Source organism: Lycorma delicatula, chromosome 5 (genome assembly GCF_047948215.1).
Source record: "Lycorma delicatula isolate Av1 chromosome 5, ASM4794821v1, whole genome shotgun sequence".
Classification (NCBI taxonomy): domain Eukaryota; kingdom Metazoa; phylum Arthropoda; class Insecta; order Hemiptera; family Fulgoridae; genus Lycorma; species Lycorma delicatula.
Window position 1 is genome coordinate 30,393,384 of NC_134459.1, and position 18,212 is coordinate 30,411,595.

An 18,212-nucleotide genomic window follows, 5' to 3' on the forward strand; every position below is an offset into this window, starting at 1 on the left:
TATTCAACGCTTCCAGAATAAATTTGCGAGATGCATAATGAGTCGCCATGGTTTGTTCAGAACACCGAAATCCATGAATACTTAGGGTTACCGTATGTTCGGGTAGAAGTCAATCGATTAGCAACCAAGTATAAGATAAAACTTTGTGACTACGTAAACCATTTAGCGGTTATACCTCTTGGACATTGGCTAAGACGTTAGCTAGTTAAAGCGGTTACATGTATTATACCTACCCATGTATTGAACCTAATAGTGATACGCGAGAGGTGGCTTGAGCTGTACATCACCTAAGTATTTATATTTCTGTTATGATAGTTAATGTTTCTGGTGTGATTTTTCTAAGAATACATTTTCTTTTATTCATAATATTGAAATTTTCTAGTAATATGTTTATGTTCATTATTGCTGTGTAATATTATTATAATGCCTAGTTGCCTAGATTATGATATTTCGATTTAATATTGATGTGTTTCAGAATATATTTAATTAAAGTGTTTCAAGAAAACTCCATTACACTTGCTTATTGTGATAAAAGTTTACTTATGATTTCTACTTACGAAACCGATTATAAACGTAATTTGAAATACGTAAAAAAAAAGTTTCAATCAATTAATTAATTTCACATAATTTTGATCGTAAAACCTTAGTTAATTAATTGTGACACAAGACAATTTTTCCACATTTTGAGATATTAAGAAAAAGATTCAAAGAAAAAATGTATAACCCAAAAGATTTTTTGGATATATTAGGTGATAAAAATTCAAATATATTTTAAAATTAACAATTATACATTTTTTTTTAGAAGTATAGTGCATTTAAGAACGATAAACTTTATTTATTATCGTGCTAAACATACATTTTAGTTAAAAAAAACCTTTTCTCTCTCATGATTATATTTAAAACATAAAATATTACAAAATAATAGACCTGTGTCATTATGTTGTAATAAATTATGTAAATAATAATAATAATTAATAATAACCAACGATGGCAGTTACTTCGGGCTATTGCCGAATCACGTATGGAGCTTTGCCAGACATCAAATTGGACTCTCCAGCAGGCCTGGAATATTTCCAGTGGCTGGCTCATCGAACTGCCACAGTCGACTGTAATAAAACCAGTCAGGGATAAATTGTATTAATACTTACTATCTGTGAAATTTATTACATTAATATATGATTACGATGAATGTAAGAATTTAGAAACATTTATCAATTTATTAAACTTAAATACCATTATTATTGTAGAGGTAAAAAATTTATGTTATAAAGTGGCAAGGATAATGTGATTTTTGTTTTTTACCTATATCGAACTTGTGTACGAATCAATTTTTTTTAAATGAAACTGATATTTCATGAGTAATGAAATATGTATAAAAAAATCTGACGTGGACACCATATGACTTCCTTGTACGCCTATTAAATTATTTACAGACATTTCTTTCTGAACTTCATTTAAACTTATTCCATTTGAAAGTAAGATACGATCCTCCAATTCTTTAATATAGCGGACAGTAATTGTGGTGGACACCACATTGCATCACATTTTTTTTAGTGTCCGTATCAGCTTTTATATTGGTTTATATATTAATTTTGTTTCATGCCGCTCTAGTAATTATGTAGTGTAAATAAGAACGTGTCGGATACGTAATCATGTACACATCGGTTCGAATACGACTTCATATACATATATATTTTTTTAACATTTTTAAAAATTTAAATACATTGATTTATTAATAATTATTAACCTTCGTAAAAATGTTTGAATTAAAATAAAAAGTACATCAAATTTTATTTAACTAATAACTTCTGATTTTTTTCAGTTTTTTTTTTAAATTTATTATTGAATTATTATTTATTGTAATTTTTTTTTTACAATCAGAGATTAATACTTATTAATAAATCAATATATTTAAATTAAAAAGAAAAGTTAAAAAAACGAGACGGTCGGATTAGAACCGATATGCCTTCCCCTTGTAACATACAAATATTTCATTAATTAAAATTTCATTTGGTTATAACTCTGGAACCAATGAAAATTAGTACCACTTATGATATATCGTTGAAAAGCTCTCAAAGAGGGCTTATTACTGCAAAAAGTCCATAATCCAATTCTTTTTAATTTTGGGCTTATTTGGACACGTTTGGCCCAGTCGATTGCAATCAAAAGGGGAGGTGCACAATTAAATATTACAATAGTCCTTAATCTAAAGTTTCCACATTCTACGGCTACTCGTTTTTGAGTTATCCGAGATAAATACGTAGGTACAGACGTAACGCCAAAACTAGGCAAATTCAGGATTGATTAGTATTTAAATTAAAAAAAAATATAAAAGAAATTAACAGATGAATGTTTAGTATACAAATGAAAATTTTGATGGTTACAACAAGAATAGGAGCTTTTTGCGGGAAAGAAGTTTGGTAGAGTTAAGCATTTCTTTTTAGTATTGTTTAAAATGCAGCTTATTGAATTGCATTCTATCATCTTTTGAAAGAATTATGGAATTAGAAAAATTAAAATATTCAATCGTAGTTTTCACTTTAAAATCTTAAATTAGAAATAAAATCTTTGAAAATCAGCAAAGTTGATAAAATACGAACTGAAGGATTTTAAACAAAAGCTGTATTAAAAAAAATGTTACGCATTGGAAGTAAAAATAACATGAACCAGTAATATAAAGAGGTTAATGTATAAGTTAAGAATTAATTAAATATTTATTAATTAATCTAATAACGCTATGGAAAAAGGTAAACAGAAGAGTAAACTTTATAGTTCATAAAAGTAAATTAATAGAAATGAAGAATAAAGAAAATACGTTGAAATTAAAAATTTTGCAGTTAGAAACAATGAGAAAGCCTACATAAAATCATTAAATTGACTGATGCCTAAAACCCTTGGTTTTAACTTGTGTCTGCTAAATTACTGAACAACATTGTCTATCGTAAAAGTGGTCAGAGTTTGGTTCACCACAAGAACATCGTCGGCGAACAGGGGCCACATTTAAAGCAAGTTTATAATACCACACTTCTAAAACTTCACGATGGACATAAAGATGTAATGTTAAAACTATATTTCATTAGTTTTCTTTGGGATAATTAATGAATATGTGTTCCAAAATATTCAGGGTATTACAAGCATACATTATTATATTTAAGACAATTGTTTAAAATAGGTATACAATATATATATATATTAATAATAAAAATACAGTTAAGTAATCTTTCAGGGACCAAACCAGTTAATATTGCAGCATATGACGATAGAAAGTTGAATAAAATAAAAAAAAACCTTAAAGGAATTTAGAAAATTCAGGAGAAATATATCTGCAACATTGAATCTGAAGGTATTATAATTAAAGTAAATTTAACTGATTAAAAGTAAATAAATCCTAAATATTAGAAAGATAACTAATAACTTAATAAGAACAATTAAAAGTTGCGCGAAAATATTTATGTTACAAATCAGTGGTAATGAAATTAATTAATAAATCCTTTCCCTTAGTAGTTAAGCTGAACTGAACCAAAATTACCTACTTCTTTCCAATTCTATTGAAACTTGGAAACATTAGTTTTTGGTACAAGTTATCGAAAGTTCCCTTACTTTGTAAAAAATGTATGCTGAAGCTGTAAAACTTTTAAGTTCTTTTTCCTAACTTGAAATCAAATCTTTGGAATAGAATTTCTGGGAAAAAGTATAAACAACTGCTTTTATATTTCCACTAAGAAATTGGGAAATCAATCTTTTCTAAGTAAAAAAATAAAATGTTTTTACACATTACTACTCGTATTTAATAAAAATAAAATAAATAAATAAATGATTTTATATAAGTTCAAACTTTTACTAAACGAATGAAATAATATTATAATAAAACCAAGATTTTTCGGATATATACTATAATAATGTTCTGAATTTCATTAAAATATATTAGGAATCATATCAGAAAAAAATGCTTGTAAAAAATAACAAAAAATGATTGTAGAAACAGGATTTTTGATAATATAATAGTATAAAATTCCAATATAGGAAATTAAGTGGACATCAGGTGTCTTTTGACTTCATCACCTATAAATCTGAAAATAAATTATGTAACTGAAAACTTGCTTATTATGTAAGTCTATTAGTTTTACAATAAAGCAAACTGCAGTACTTTTTCCTGGTTAGTGAAAAATTCATAATCAAAAAAATGTAATGTAACTATTGAAGACAAAAAAAAATGAAACTATCGAACTATTGGAGACAAAATAATTTGGTGGGATTTTGTTAAAAGTAATATACGATTTTTTTATTTTAAATGTATAATGTATATAGTCGCAATCCATATTATGTGTAATAGCTTTTATTTTTTGTATTTTTTGGCTTGATGATATCGCCACATAAGGTTGAAGCTTGTGCGTGGGATATGCAAATTTTATAGCGGAATTTTCTAAATGGAATTTAGATTTAAATATCAAAAATTAAAAATCATTAACTATAAGTAAAAGAAAAAAAAAATACTCAAGTATTATCAACAAATTAGAGAATATTTCTTACCAATATAAATTTATAAGAAAAAAAAAAATCACTTGGGCGTTTTCGGTTATGTATGCCATCATCAGATCTATATTATGAAATTGATCACAACTATTTTATTATGATAAACGTTTGACCTTTTTTATAAGCTTTTAATTAACTTGCTTTAGTTATAATCAAATCTTGCAACTGCTATATCTTTTGATCTATCGTATGAAAATCAGTGAAATTTGGTAAAATGTAACTTCGATGACAATACAATACTACGGTGTTAGAATTTGGATATGACCCACCGCCACGCCCCCACGCACTACCCCTACGCTAAATTCATACATTTAGCAGAAAATTTTTATTTCTCATGAACTATCGTATGAAAATGAATGAAATTTGGTACACGTATGTAACTTCGATGTGTAAAAATAAATATTTTTACTTTTTAGTCTTAATAAACAAACAAATTTGAACAAACAATAATATTCAGATATAAATACTATTAAGAATATTTTTTTTTGGATGTAAAAAGTTTATTGTTCATTAAGACTAAAAAGTAAAAAATAAAAAAAAAATACAAAAAAAAAATAAAAAAATTACAATATTTGATTACATATAAAAAATTATTTTTTAAAAAAGATTTTATTTAACTAATATTAATATTAACATTCTAATTTGTTTCATTTTTTTTATTAATGTTAAAATTATTATTAGTTAAATAAAAGCTTTTTTAAAAAACAAATTTTTTTCATCATTACATAATGACATAGCGGCATTTATGTTTATTAAAATATCAGAATTATTACGTTTGGTATAAAGGAGATATTAAGACAGTGTTACATTTCCAAAAAGTAGGAAATATAATAACCGGGTTGGTCTAGTGGTTAACGCGTCTTCCCAAATCAGCTGATTTGGAAGTCGAGAGTTACAGCGTTCAAGTCCTAGTAAATCCAGTTATTTTTACACGGATTTGAATACTAGATCGTGGATACCAGTGTTCTTTGGTGGTTGGGTTTCAATTAACCACACATCTCAGGAATGGTCGAACTGAGAATATACAAGACTACACTTCATTTACACTCATACATATCATCCTCATTCCTCCTCTGAAGAATTATCTAAACGGTAGTTACCGGAGGCTAAACAGGAAAAAGAAAAAAAAAAGGAATATGTAATAAAAATATTATTCATGTGTAGTTTTAAGCGTAGAAAAATAATAAAATCATCCTAAATTAAAAATGTAATGGAACTTATTATATGTTTTTTTTCTTAGAAGAAGCCTTATAGGGTTTAAAAATGTTTTAACTCTTGTTAAAATATAACAACGTGATGGTTCCCTACTGTTATAAACAGAATTCCTGAAAACTAATTCAACAGCTTAATATCTATGTACTAATTTATTTTTTTTTCTTTTTACAAGTCATCTATTTATAAATTAGAGACTATAAGAAATAATTTCGATTATTTTTTTATGATCAACTAAATTATAAAAAACGTCTACCAATGAAAACTTAATTTAATATAGAATTAAATTAATGTTAACTTTGATTAATTTTCATTGGTTTAAATAAAAAATAATACCAACCACTTCTTTTTATAAAATAATAAGTATTTTTTTTATAAAATATGTATATATATATATATATATATATATATATATATATTAGGTAGATTTCATAAGAAAGCTACGTATTGTAATGGGTACCATGACTTGACTTCCAGAAAATTTCAACATATCATCGGGTTTCACATCCCTAGACCCCAAAACCACCATCAGCTCAAAATTATATATATATATATATATATATATATATATATATATATATATATATATATATCACTTTCTAGTGGACAAGATAACTGCTGTAATTTTGCGCCAATCACTTTCAAATTTTTCATTAAAAATAACTCGTCCCAAAATCTCGGTCGAGTTCGTTAACGGCCAAAATCAGACCATGTCGGTGAAAATGGTAGGGGAGCTTTTTCGAAAAAAAAACAAAATATCGCTATAACTTTCCTATTAAATAAAATATCGAATTCCTTTTAAGATCCTACTATTCTTTGGATAAGGGTCTAAAATTTATTTAAGTAAATTTTTTTATATCACCAATCATTGGCCCAGGGGGTTGAAAAAATGGGGTTTTGAAGAAAATAAGAGTCATTTCTTTCTTAATAGGCACAGTATGGAATTAATATAAAGTGATCGTTACTTCTCTAAATATTACCTAAAATTTTGTCTGAAACAATTTTTGATATGACCAACCCTTACGGCAAGGGGTGACCAAAATACTGTTGGTATTATAAGACGACGGTGCTTGTCACATGGTAAATATGTGAAACTTTTTTTCACGTGTAATTGTTTTCGTATTGAGTAAATTTGAAGTTTTTTATAACTTTAAGGTGGTAACTTTTTTATCCCCTACTTAGCATCGGTGAAATCTACGTCCGCCTTCCAGCATGCCGAAAGGCTTTTTTTTTAAATAAAATATAATCTACAGTTGCTTTTTTAGGAATAAATAAATGTACGATCGGCTAATTAACTGTTAATCAGTGGTTTTAAAATAATATGTTTTTAATTGTTCAATTTTTATATCATTTTTACTGCGATAGATAATTTAATTTTTACTTTCCTGCATCATATTTCTAGAGCAGTGATTCTCAAACTTATTATCTCCACGAAGCACAAAAAGTAAAAAATTAGTAAATTATTACGCAGTCAAAGAAAAATCAAATTTCATAAATCACAATTACATAAGAGTAAGTAGGCAATGCCAGGGAAGTATTACAACTTTGTTGTATTGTTGTAAGCTTTTTTTATTTTTATAAAAGAAAATATTAAGCAAAAATTACAATTAATTTTTAAAGTGCTATATACACTTATATATATGTTTATATATATACATAAACATACATATATATTGTGTGTGCATGCGCGTGTTTGTACTATATTCTTTATAAGAAAATGTTTTTTTAAATATTAGTAATTGTCACCTGTCACTTTCTCATGGCTGTGATCCATGCGCGTGTTGGATGTTTTCTTTTCTAAAGCAAGCAGCACTACTCTCAAAAAAAAAAAAAAAACAACACTCAAGTGGGCTGTTTAATTTTGACAAAACAGTTCTCTAAATTTCAGTTTTTTTGTTGTTAAAATCAGGACTTTGGTAATTATTTAATGAATAGTGAGAATTTAAAATTATTTCACTATCCTTATCCCCAGTAATATATCGAAATGTGTTTTACAGCAGTAAAAAATGTTTTAACTGAAGTTCAAAACTTTACATTTGACAAACGAACAATAATTTTATTTTTAAATTCGGAGGTAAATTAAAAAATTTTCTTTTTTTATCAAAAATAAAACTTCTCCAGTGAAATGCGAAATAAATTTTTCATTACATAAATTGTAACCCACAGTTGTTAACAAACATCAAGAGTTTAGATCAGTATTTTAAAACAAATATTTGCTTTTAAAAAATTAGTAGTTAATGTGTTTTATCGAAAACTATAGCAGATATTTAAATGAAATATCCAGTAGTATGAACAAAAGTTACATTTACTACAGTCGTTACTGTACAGTTATGTAATTAATGTAAATATTAGTACAGTTTTATTTGATTTCAAATAATAATTAAATTATTTTCATTAATGTATATTAGAATGTTCTTTACAATAAAATATTGCTACGAGTCATCAATAAATAAACAAAACAATAAATGTTTTATTACAATGGTAATGTACCAGTACTGCAATGGTTGACTTTACCAGTATCGTTTCTTAAATATATAATTTTATATTTTATATGAAACAAATGCTTGTTTTTTTAAACCTAAAGTATTTGATGAAACGAGATCAGTTTTGGCGCAATTTACAATCAATGGGCTGTAAACTTTGAATCAAGACGGGTATACATAAACTGTTTTAACGTGTCTTTTTTTTGAAAATGTAAACTATTATTTCATCCTCTTCAAAAATCTGCTTGTAACAAGATTTTTTTTTCATGTAAACTTCGATGGAATAAAAATTAAATAATAAATAAATAAGCTTCAATGAAGAAATAATGTAAAATATACCAAAGTAGCTATTAAAAATTTACACTATGTATGTATATATATTTTAATCAATCTTTACCATTTTCGTTTATAAAACTAATTTCATTTTGATACTCAACTGGAACAAATAATATCGCTTGAAGAAAAAAAGCAAACTAAAACGACCTGAGTTTTGATAGTGATATATAAAAATCAATATTAAAACACTGTATGTAAAATATCGTAGATTATTTTAAAGGCCGGAAGTCAGATGTACCAAAAAAAGGGTATTAATATACTGTTTTATCTTGTTTTCTTTTAAAAATATAAACTACTGTTTCACGCTCTTTAAATGAGTCCTTGATAAAAAAAAATGTACATAAAAATATAGGCTTTAATTTATATGCATTTTATTATTATTTTTTGAGACTTTTTTGAGACATTTTTACAATAAGATTAAATAAATAGCCTTTTACGAAAAAAGAAGTCAATAAATAAATTTTTGACAAAATATTAACAACATATCCAGGCCGGTCAGGACAGGATATATTGTTAATTAGAACCTTAACAATAAAAATATGGTCGCATGTTCGTGGCTCGCCAGGATACTGAGACACTAAAAAATTAAAAATTTCTTATAAATATTATTTATTACTCTAAAAATATAAAAGACAAAATAAACAATAGTAATGGTAATAAAAATAATAATGATAATTTGTAATAATAACGACAACAATAAAAATAATAATGAATATATGACATACAAAATAGTAATTGAAATAAGGACATGATTTATTTACATATAGTTAAATTATAAAAATCAGAATACAGTTTAATTTACTAAGAAAGTTATAATGACCCGCTAATATTAATACCTAATATTGCATAATCAACAAGAAAAGATTAGAAAATTCTAAAGTTCATACTTCCAAACTCTGTAAATATTGTTTCTTCTATTGTTTACAATAGATCTACCCTACACTTTATGACTGAATTTAATTCTGTCACTTTCACTACTGTTTGTAAATACAACTCCTTAATTTAAGCACTGTCCACACTGGATGATTTTGATGTACTGTATTCTTCGCTGACTGTTGCCAAACACTTACTGATACCGCCGTCACACAATCGCTTCGAACACGGTCTCGCCTAACTATTCATTGTTATCGCGACTACGCCGAACTACTCAATCAATATTCCTGTTCCCGCCGGTCTTGGCAGTATCTATATCCTCTGGCCTGAAGGACAGGTACCCGACTCATTCCTTAACTGTTGAAGCGTAATAATTTCATCATTCGCGCACTTACATTTTCCCATAAATTCCTATTCTGGTCCGCTAACCCCTCTCGTCGAAAAACAGTTGTTAGGAGTGCCTTTGTCTGTACTACGAAGAACAAATTGTTAAACGGATATATTAGACTGAGAAAATAATCCCTTTTAGTTTCTTTCTGGATTCCTCCCATTATTATTTTTTCATACCTTCTACCTAACTGGAAGGAACCGTTATACTGGTCCTGTTACAACATATATATGAAAGGAGTCGTTATTGTTAAATATAACTGATTTGGTCGGGCTGGTAATTAATAATTTTACACACAAAAAAAAAACTAAAGATAAATATTTGAACTACTCCAAATAATATACACCTTATTTTTTACACCATTAAATTGAAACATTTTGTTAAATGTATTCCCTTTATGTTCTGTTTTGTATGAGATTTTTAGCGGATTTTAAAAAATTCAGAAAATAAATTATCAGTATAATTAACTGATAAAAATATATGTATTCTGTCACTGGTGAAAAAAAAAAAAAAAAATGTAGAAATTTCAAAGGTACGTAAGAAAGATTAAGGAAAGTTTCGTGTAAATATACGGAAAGTAGAATAAATTGAAGGAGATGATGAAGAAAGCAGTGGCAACCTAGTAACAATGGCTGGTTAGGCTTGTAACGTCATCGTTGTATAATTACGTAGAATTATTTAGAGCTATTCAGCACTATTCTACAGTTGTACTCATCTCTCACACCAATATCACCATTTCAGAAGCATATTCGTGTCTGTTTTATATATAAATATATATATATATATATATACTCGTACGCGCACGCGCGCGCCCACACACACAAGTAATCTGTTCGTTGTCAGCAATGGTACTGTTTTGAAGGGATCAGCATTTATATTAAAGGACAAAACCTACTAAAAGCGGAATAGGGCCTGTGTATCATTCATCGTTCAATAACACGCAGTTTGTTATTTAGCATCGAAAATAATACTCTTCAGTAAAATGTTTAATCAGAAAGGATTTGTAATACGCTACTGTCATGCAGTACTGATTTTATAGTAGAGTACTATCTGAATTATATTTAATAATCCAACCAACAAAACATAAAACATTTGTGTATGATTAGGTTTGTAAATTATAATTTAAAAAAAAAAATCAACTTGAATCTTAAAATTATAAATGAAGGACGAATAGATTGAATTGTAATAAAGCATTTAATTTAAAAGAAATCAAGAAAGCAAGCACTTGGGATTTTTACCGCGAGATACTCCAAACTTCACAGGTCGAAAACGCTGTCTAGCGACTTCACGAAATGAATAAATTATTTTGAAGGATACAGACAATTGTTATAATTTTTGAATATCAAGAAGAAATATATTATTTTAAAAAATCCTTGTATGCCTATTATTCTTTTTCCTGCTTAGCCTCCGGTAACTACCGTTCAGATAATACTTTAGAGGATGAATGAGGATGATATATATGAGTGTAAATGAAGTGTAGTCTTGTACATTCTCAGTTCGACCATTCCTGAGATGTGTGGTTAATTGAAACCCAACCACCAAAGAACACCGGTATCCATGATCTAGTATTCAAATCCGTGTAAAAGTAACTGGCTTTACTAGGACTTGAAAGCTGGAACTCTCGACTTCCAAATCAGCTGATTTGAGAAGACGCGTTCACCAAAAGAACAACCCGGTGGGTTCCTTGTTTGCCTATTAAATTTCATTTACATTATTTTTTTAAAAATGAAAAGTACATATAATTTTATTTCATTAAAAACTTTTTTTTATTATTTAATTATTTATTATTCATTGTATTTTTTTTTTTAAATGAGAGGTTAATAATTTTTAATAAAACAATATATTTAAATTAAAAAAAAGTTAAAAAAAAAGAGATGAAAACTGATTTGAACCGATGTGCTTTCTCTTAAAATCCAAATATATCATTAATTAAAATTATATTTGACTATAACTCTGGAACCAATGAAAATAAGTACCACATATTATACATCGTTGAAAAGCTCTCAATGAGGGCTTATTGAGGGCAATGAGGGCTCGAGTTAAGATAAAGTCCAAAATTCAATTTTGTTTGGATTTTTGGCTTTTTTGGACACTTTTGGTTTAATCGATTGCAATCAAAACGGGAGATCCACGGGAGATGTTATAGAAGTCCTAAATCTAAAATTCCAATATTCTACGGCTAATCGTTTTTGGAACGGAACGCAAGAATGGCGGGAGTTTCAATATTTCTCTCTACAGATCGCAGAGCCTGGACAATGTCCCTTGCTGCTGTATATTTCTATTATCGGGCGGATTTCTTCGGTTATTTAGTGGCGGTTATAAATTTTAAGTTTTATTTATGGACGGATTTGTTAATTTGCGTTCCTATCCGTATGGACCAGCATGACATTTATTTACTGGTTCTGACCGTGAAAGACTAAGCTTTTGAGCTTAGTAATCCCGGCGTCATTCCCCTTCAGTCCATCCGTTGAAGTCCTTTCGGTACCAGCACCTATGGGCTAGCAGGAGTGCCCCTAACGGAGCCCTAGTTATTTGAAGGGAGAAATGCGCCCCGTTCTCCGGAGGGAGTGGCATATGCTGACTAAATGAAATTGCGGTCTCTTCGTGGGACGGTGTGGGGTGTTGTCTAGCTTTTTATTATTTTAACAAAATTTAATTGCGAAAAGGGTCACTTTCGTGGCCGGAAATTTCGCGCGGTTTCCATGTAGAGGTTTCGCGATATAGAGGCTCCTAAGCCTGGTTTGTCATTTTTTGACTAACGTACCGCCACTTCATGGTGGTTCGTTTAATACGGCATGAGACCGTTTTCTTATACCGTGTGGAGTACGGTGCTCTCGGCAGATGTCCCGGAGATGGCCGTGTTCGGATACGGCCGCTCTCCCGAACAGTCTGCGTGCCTGCGCCACCCCCACCTCGGATACGGTGTGTAGTCTCGCATCGTAGCGAAGAGTAACGTTTCTGACGAACCACGGTGCTCCAAATATTGTCCTCAACGCTATGTTTTGGACGGCTTCCAAAACATAGTTCCACGAGTTCCACTCGGAGTTCCGGAGTTCCACGAAGCTCCCCTAATCGTTTTCGAGTTATGCGAGATACATATGTACGTACAGACGTCACGCCGAAACTAGTCAAAATGTATTCAGAGATGGTCAAAATGGATATTTCCGTTGAAATCTGGAAACCGAAATTTTTCGCCATCACAATACTTCCTTTACTTCATACTTCCTATACTTCGCCTTTGTGGTGAGAGGTAGCGTCTCGGTCTTTCATCCGGTGATCTTTGGTTCGTATCCCGGTTAGACATGGCATTTTTTATACGCTACAAAATCCCATTTTTATATTCCCACGCACAAGCTTCAAGCTTTTGTGGGAATCATCAAAAATCACAAAATCATCAGGTAAAAAAACAAAATAGATATTATTGTAATATCGCTTAATCACGTAATTTCATTACTTACAAACAAGACTTATAAAGCTTCCTTGATTCTCATAGTAATAAGAAAAGAAAAACAAATAAATCTGTCAATGAAGAAGGTGACTGACTGAATCTTCATGTAACTAGCTGCGCCATGTCTGAAAGAATACATTCATTATATGACGACAGATTTGAGCTATTTACCACAAAAAATTTGAAGGCGGTAGCATCTTTTGTTTAGTTGTAACGACATAACACGTGACGTTACATTTCGAGTGTCGGTCGAAAAACAACAATGGAACAACGCGATAACATTGACTTTTGTTGTAAGTTAGGTAAAAGTGTTGCAGAAACTTAAGAAATGATTAAGATTGTTTATGGTAGTCAAGAAATGAGCTGCAAGAACATTTTCAAGTGGTTTGCAAGATTTCGTGAAGGCAAGACGAGTACTGAAAATGATCCACGGCCTAGTTCATCAATAACAGTTCGAACTGAGGGAAACGTTCAAGTAGTGGCTGAAATTCTTCGAAATGATGGTTTTTTGTCTGCCATACTCATCGAAAAGCTCACTGGTATTCCGAAATCCACTGTTCATGTTATTTTAAAAGAAAATTTAGGAAAACGAAAGGCCTGTGCTCGCTTTGTACCGCACATACTGACTGTCGATCAAAAATATTACTACACAGTGGAGCACTGCAGAGATATGAAAAGAACGGCCGATATGGATCAGACTTCATGTCAAGAAACATAACTGGCGATGAAACATGGTGCTTTCAGTATGTGCCATTCACAAAGCGACAGAGCTCGGAATGCAAGAGTCAAGAAGAAAGTGCGAATTCAGGAGAGCCGAATCAAGAATTTCCTCATAGTTTTCTTTGATTCTCGTTATTAAATTTATATATAATCTTCTTTGATTTTAATGTCTTTTGTTTTGAAAAGAAATTCAAATTTCTGGTCTACGTAATTTTTCATTATATTTGGTTTTGCATTAAAGAAGAATATACAGAGTGTATCGTGAAGTTCTCCAGAGACTTTCATAACCTATTCTAATCGTGAAAATTATGGTGAAATTTACTATAAACATATGTCCTAACTGTTCCGTATGCGAATTACGGCTAATGAAATATTTGCTCGGATTTCATCTACCGCGGTGAAATGAGGTTGTACTGAAATTTTTAGAATGTTAATTAAGGGGCAAAATTTATGATTTCTATGAGTTTTGAAATGAAAAATTGAATAAAACAGGTCCAGAACTGTATCTGTAGTAATCTTTGAGTAATTGTGATTGTGTGTCATACAACTTTGTTTTTGACTTGTAAGCAACCTTATTACATTTCTATATTGTTGAATTTTATGTCAGTTCAGTTCTATCTTCCGGAATTAGAAAACGGTTATTTTATGTATGCATATATTTTTTATATAATTTCAAATAAAGGTTAGAATTACTGAACTGAACTTTTTATTGCAGCAAAATGGGTATATTTACAATATTAGTTTATAGATTTATATGCTTTTGAAAGGACCTTTAATTTTTTTTTATCCTGCTTTAAATTTATTAGTAATACCACTGTAACATTATTCAACTCTATATTATAACTACAATTAATTGTCGGTTCAATACGTATTAACAACATTTACGCTGTTTATTTTTTTCGATTGTTATAATATTAATTAAATAATTTTGTATATAATTCTGATTTTCATACTGGTTAATTTATATGTCCTGTATCTTTACAATATTTTTTTTTTGTTTTGAGTTACATAATTTGTATTAAATATTTCCGCGTTCCAAAAATGTAAATCTATTACAAATATATTAGTTTAATGACGGCTTTCCCGTTCAAGGAATTGTTACTGAAATGGATTGAGTAATCAAACAAATATGTATTTTTTAATTTTTTCAAAGCTTAGGCAGGATTCATACGGATTAATTTGCTTCATATTTTATTTACAACTTAATGTAAACATAGAAAGCTGTAGGTATTTTGACATCCAATACCTGATAGGTTAATTGCGTATCTTCATTATCCTTTATTCTTTGATATCATTTTTTAGAATACGGAGAAATATTTATAAATTTAAAAATGAATATTTTGTAAATAAAATATTTTTAAATATTCAATTTCTTTGACACTAAGTTCATTTATATGCTAAAATATTACTATAAAATATTTTCTAAATACCGCAATAAAATATTTAATAATAATAATTTTATTTCCAATTAAATCAAATATTACAAAACTTTAATTATATTATTCTATTTTAGAATCAAAATAAATTTAGATTACTTAACAATAAATACAGTTTAGACCACACTCCAAGTTATTGGAAATTAGGTATTTCTAAAGGCAAGGCTGTTTGAGTGATTACCAGCTTAGCTTCATACTTAATTAATGTAAAGAGAGGAAAAATAATATATGAGAATTATTATAGTAGGATTTGTGAATATACATGTTTCTACGCATACAATTTACATTAAATTATTAATTAACTAATTTAAATTTAATTAGGTTTTAAATATTTAAGTTCTGTTAATCTTTGTATTGAAATTAATTATTTACGATATGCGTATATTTATTCTTTAAGTTCAATTTTTTAGTAAGACTGTAGGTATTATTTAATAATAAAAAAGTATATGCTGTTAAAACATAATTAACACAAATAATATACCTATAAATTACTAACTCATTATGAGTACACTTTTTCTACTAGTTTATAAAATGAACTAATGAAATAGACTTTATAGCCATAAAAAAATGCGTAAAATTCTACAAAAATACCTTTATTAAATTTTGACTAAATATACTATTATAAAGATTACGTTAATGGGTATGGATAAATGAATATCATGAGGTATTTTTAAAAGGTATTTTTATAGAATTTTACACATTTTTTTATGGCATAAATTCTATTTCATTAGTTCATTTTATAAACTAGAAGAAAAAGTGAACTCATAATGAATTAGTAATTTATAGGTATATGATTTGTGTTTTTCAAGTCTGTCTTAAGTTTGTTAACAGTGCAGTGTCATAATGCCTCGAAATTGTGTAAATAATGCGGATATCTTTTGTTATGTATGTGGTGAGTTTACCGTAAAATCAAGTAGAAAAATCATTACACCTTTAATTAGAAAAGCATATCATTTGTACTTTCAGTGTAAAATTAGTGATGGTGAGAAGATGTGGGCTCCTCATATAATACGCACTTATTGTTCTGTATATTTAAGAGGATGGCTGAAAGGTACACGGACGGCTTTCCCATTTGGTATGTATATGGTTTGGCGTGAGCCAAACGATCGTGTAACAGATTGTTACCTTTGTTTAACAAGTGTTCTGGGATTTATAAAAAATCTGAACATACTATAAAATATCATTTATTGCAATCTGCAACCAGGCTTGTACCTCACAGTGAAATTATTCCAGTTCCTAAGCCATCTGTGAATATATATTTCGAAGGCAGCGATGAAGAATGAGGCAGTACTGAAGAAGACAACAATGATTTTGATTTCCAATTATCTTCCAATAAGCCACATCTTATGTCATAAGGTGAATTAAATGACTGGTTAGGGATTTAAATTTATCAAAAAATCCAGCTGAACTGTTAGGATCAAGACTGCAAGATTAGAATTTCCTTCAAAAAAATTATAAAAATTTCGGGGTTTCAAAGCCGACAAAAAGAACTTTCTCAGTATTTTATTGATGAAAATAATTTGGTTTATTGCACAAATATTGAAGTTCTTATGCTGCACTGAGAACTGGCGCACTTTCATCGATTCATCCAAGTTTAGTTTAAAATTGGTTCTACTACACAACTGTAAAAATTATCCTTCGATACCAATCGCTTATAGTATTAATTTGAAAGAGACATACGATGTGATGAAAGACGTTCTTGAAAAAATAAATTATAAAAAACATAGCTGGAACATATATGGTGATTTGAAAGTTACAGATATTTTGTTAGGCATGCAATTGGCGATACTAAATATATGTGTTTTCTCTGCGAATGGGTCAGCCAAGCTAGAGATAAACATTATGTTACTAAAGAGTAGAGGAAACGAGACAACTTAACTCCAAATGGGAAAAATATTATTCATGAGCCCTTAGTTGAACCCAAAATAATATTTTTATCTCCATATCAAGCTAGGACTAATGAAAAAGTTTATAAAAGCAATGAAGAAGGGTAGTCCCGGATTTTTGTACATCAGGCAATAATTTCCGAATGTAAGTAAAGGAAAAATTACCGAAAGAATATTTGTTGATCCTCAAGTAAGAGAGTTGATCAAAAATGATATATTTAATTCAATGTTAAATAATATAAAAAGTATAGCTTGGAATTCATTTAAAGACGTTTGCAATGGTTTTCTCACCAAAAAAATATCCGAAAATTACCACGATATTGTTAATCAACTTCTTACTTCATACAAAGCTATGAGATGTAATATGTGTTTGAAAATACATTTCCTCCACTTACATGTGGATTTTTTCTCCGACAACCTCGGAGACGTAAGTGACGAACACGGTGAACGTTTCCACCAAGATATTTCGGTGATAGAAAGCCGCTATAAAGGAAAAGAAATACTAACATGCTAGCCGATTACTTTTAGACATTAATTCGGGATGTGCGTGAGGCTATTTACAAAAGAAAAGCATGAGCGAAATCATTCTAACACAGGTATGGCCATACAAAATTATAAATATTACAAATTTTAACTATTTCTTCCGTTAATATTTTTTAAGCGTAATTTATTTAAAACTAAAGCTGATAGAAAAAATTGTACTTACAGATTTGTAATGTAGCAAAAAAGCAATTCAAGAAATGGTATCGCACTTAGAGAAACATAAAATATTTTTTTGTATACCAGTGTATTATTTTTTTGTCTACCAATATTTTTTAGTACTTAAATAATATTTTCTTTTAATGTATGTAGATTTTATTTTTAAAAATAATTAAATTTTTGTTGGCAAACTTAATT

General features: G+C 28.9%; 1 protein-coding gene across 1 annotated transcript; it reads left to right on the plus strand.

Annotated features, from left to right (window-relative positions):
• Positions 1-13,601: 13,601 nt before the first annotated feature.
• LOC142324789 (protein GVQW3-like) lies at positions 13,602-13,991 on the plus strand. Its single transcript, XM_075365787.1, has one exon. The coding sequence runs from the start codon at positions 13,602-13,604 to the stop codon at positions 13,989-13,991; it is 390 nt and encodes a 129-aa protein (XP_075221902.1).
• The last annotated feature ends 4,221 nt before the right edge of the window (positions 13,992-18,212 follow it).